At 65.6% G+C, this 2486-nt stretch overlaps 1 protein-coding gene across 1 annotated transcript in view; it reads right to left on the bottom strand.

Annotated features, from left to right (window-relative positions):
* EMIHUDRAFT_234551 (hypothetical protein) overlaps positions 1 to 1316 on the bottom strand; it is a gene marked incomplete at both ends in the record, with an annotated part of 2185 nt that extends 869 nt beyond the window's left edge. Inside the window, 3 exons of the mRNA XM_005781231.1 lie at positions 286 to 365; positions 836 to 918; positions 1151 to 1316. Coding sequence (XP_005781288.1) covers positions 286 to 365; positions 836 to 918; positions 1151 to 1316 — 329 coding nt within the window. The remainder of the gene's footprint in view (positions 1 to 285; positions 366 to 835; positions 919 to 1150) is intronic.
* Positions 1317 to 2486: the final 1170 nt, after the last annotated feature.

Here is a 2486-nt window from a genome sequence, read left to right as displayed (position 1 = left end):
GGGCGGGGGGCTGCGCCTGGTCCGCCTTCGAGACTCCGATGTTCGCGCACATGTTCTCCATCTGGGGCGAGACCTGCACCCGAAGGGAGCAAGCCGAGCTCCTTGCACCAGGTGGGCCGTCCTCCGGGAGATGTGGGGGGGATGTGGGGGAGATGGGGGGAGATGTGGGGGAGATGGGGAGATGCGGGGAGATGTTCGGCTGTCTCTCGGCTGTCTCTCGGCTGTCTCTCGGCTGTCTCCCGGCTGTCTCGCGGCTATCTCTCGGCTGTGCAGCGCGCCATCGACATTTGGCCCGCGCAGTACTGCGGCGGCTTCTTCATCTGCAGCTCGGAGCGCGGGCGCTTCTTTGCAATGTCGCGCTGGATCTGCGGGGAGATATGGGGGAGATGAGGGAGATACGGGGAGATATTGGCTGGATCTGTGGGGAGATATGGGGGAGATGAGGGAGATACGGGGAGATATTGGCTGGATCTGTGGGGAGATATGGGGGAGATGAGGGAGATACGGGGAGATATGGGCCGCTTCTTTGCAATGTCGCGCTCTGGCCACAGAGGGTTAGGGTTAGGGTTAGGGTTAGGCTTAGGGTTAGGGTTAGGTGTCACGCTGCATCTGGTCACAGGGCGGCGGCGGCGGCGGCGGCGCGAGGCCAGTGAGGGGGGGTGGGCACTAGGTTAGGGGTGAGGGCGGGTGAGCGCGAGGGGGCGAGGGCGGGCGAGCGTCGGGGTGATTGGCCGACGGCGGGTGCTTCGCGGCGGGTGAGGCGGCGTTCGATCGCCCCGCGTGGCGATGGGGTCGCTGTCCGGAACTGTCTCGGAAGTGTCCGCGAGCGCCACACCTGGGCGAGCGAGTCGCGATCAGAGGTGGCCACGGGCTTCCAGTTCTTGTCCGCCTTGCGCTCGTCGAAGCTCTTCTGAGACGCTGCGGGGGAGGGCGGAGGCGGCAGCGCGATGAGTCCGTTTCAGTTCCGATGCGGGAGGAATCAAGCGGAATCAAGCGGGAGGAATCTGTTGTCTGGAGGTGCAGAGACGGGTCGAGGCGGCTCCGCTCGCGGCATGGAGGCAGTCAGACTCGCGACGGGTGCCAGGCAGCGAACAGACGGCTTCGGATCAGCGCGGTGCCCTTACGGGGTGGCACTACTGCGGCGGCGCACCTTGGTACATCGCATAGGAGGCACGGGCCTGGCGCGGGGCGGAAAGCAGAGCAGACGGCGCGGCAAGTGAGCCGGCGGCCACGGCGAACAGCACCTCGCGCCGTCCGGCGCGGGAAGGTGGCGGCTGCGGCGAGAGGGCTGCGGTGGCTACGAACGCGAAGAACATTGGCGATGCGAAGGTGAAAGAATTCAAGCGTCCGGAAGTCTTTCGCAGGGGCGCCTCTCGGTCTCGTCTCGATTATATCTCGTCCGGCGTATTCTCTCGTGTCGACACCGCCAACCCTGAAGTTTGGGAAGAGAGAGACTTTTGGCGATTCTGCGCGGGGAGTTTTGTTGTAAAATTCTGCGTGCGAGGACACCAGCCAGAGATCCGTGAGGCTGCGTCACGAGCTCGCCTGCTCCGGCACCACCATCGGGTGGCCCGCCAGCCTCTCGACCGCGCGCGGGTTTGCCCTCCTCTCGAGCTTGAGCTTCCTCCGCACCTGTCGTTCCAAAGAGGGGCGGAGCTGAGGCAGGGCGCGAAAGAGGCCCCCGCGACGGTGCCGTGTGGCCGGCTCGCACCTCTCTGCTTGAGCGGTGCAGCGCCCTGCCGAGCAGCTCGTAGTTTGCGCCGTGCTCTCGCAGCGCGGCGTAGAAGCGCCTCGTCTCCGCGTCCGACCATGGCGACGCCGACGCCCGCTCGGCAGGCGCCGTCCCCGCGCCGCCGCCTCGCGCAGAGCCCTCAGCGCACGGCGCGTCGCCCTTGAGCGCTGCCCTCGCCAGCGTCGGCGTCGCGTGGAGGTGCTTCCTGCTCATGGGAGAGCGGACGGCTTGCTCATGGGAGAGCGGGCGGGTATAGGGCGGCTTCGTGGTCTCACACTCCCGTCCGCTACTGCACGCTTCCTCTCGTGCGGCGTCAGAGGAGTTCGTTGCACACATTGACGCCGTCCTCCTCAATTCAATTATCGCCCCCCCCGGGGGTCTACGTGCGCCTCGTCTCTCCGGTGCGAGCTCCACTCGCGGCTCCAATCGCCCCAAGTCACCCCGAGAGCCGAGTCGCCTGTCCAAAAACCCTCCTCCAACGTCCCCCAACGCACCTGTTATCACTCCGCTAGCGCACGCAGGACTATGGGACTCAGCTTTCCAGAGATTTGCCTAGCGCGGCGGGCGGAGCTGCACCTGGCGCAATTCCGTAATCGACGTGTGACCATATCCTCTCGTGGAAGAAATAGAGGATCAGCTTGGTCACCACTTCCAACCCGCCGATCGATGCAGCCGTGGAGATGTTCCCGGTGAAGATCCATGCGAGCAGCCTGGTGTCGAGCCAGGCAAGAACGCGCCAGGTTGCCGTCTTGCT

This window comes from Emiliania huxleyi (assembly GCF_000372725.1).
Source record: "Emiliania huxleyi CCMP1516 chromosome Unknown EMIHUscaffold_205, whole genome shotgun sequence".
Classification (NCBI taxonomy): domain Eukaryota; phylum Haptophyta; order Isochrysidales; family Noelaerhabdaceae; genus Emiliania; species Emiliania huxleyi.
Note: the sequence above shows the minus strand (reverse complement) of the source record. Positions and strands in the feature narration are given on the sequence as shown.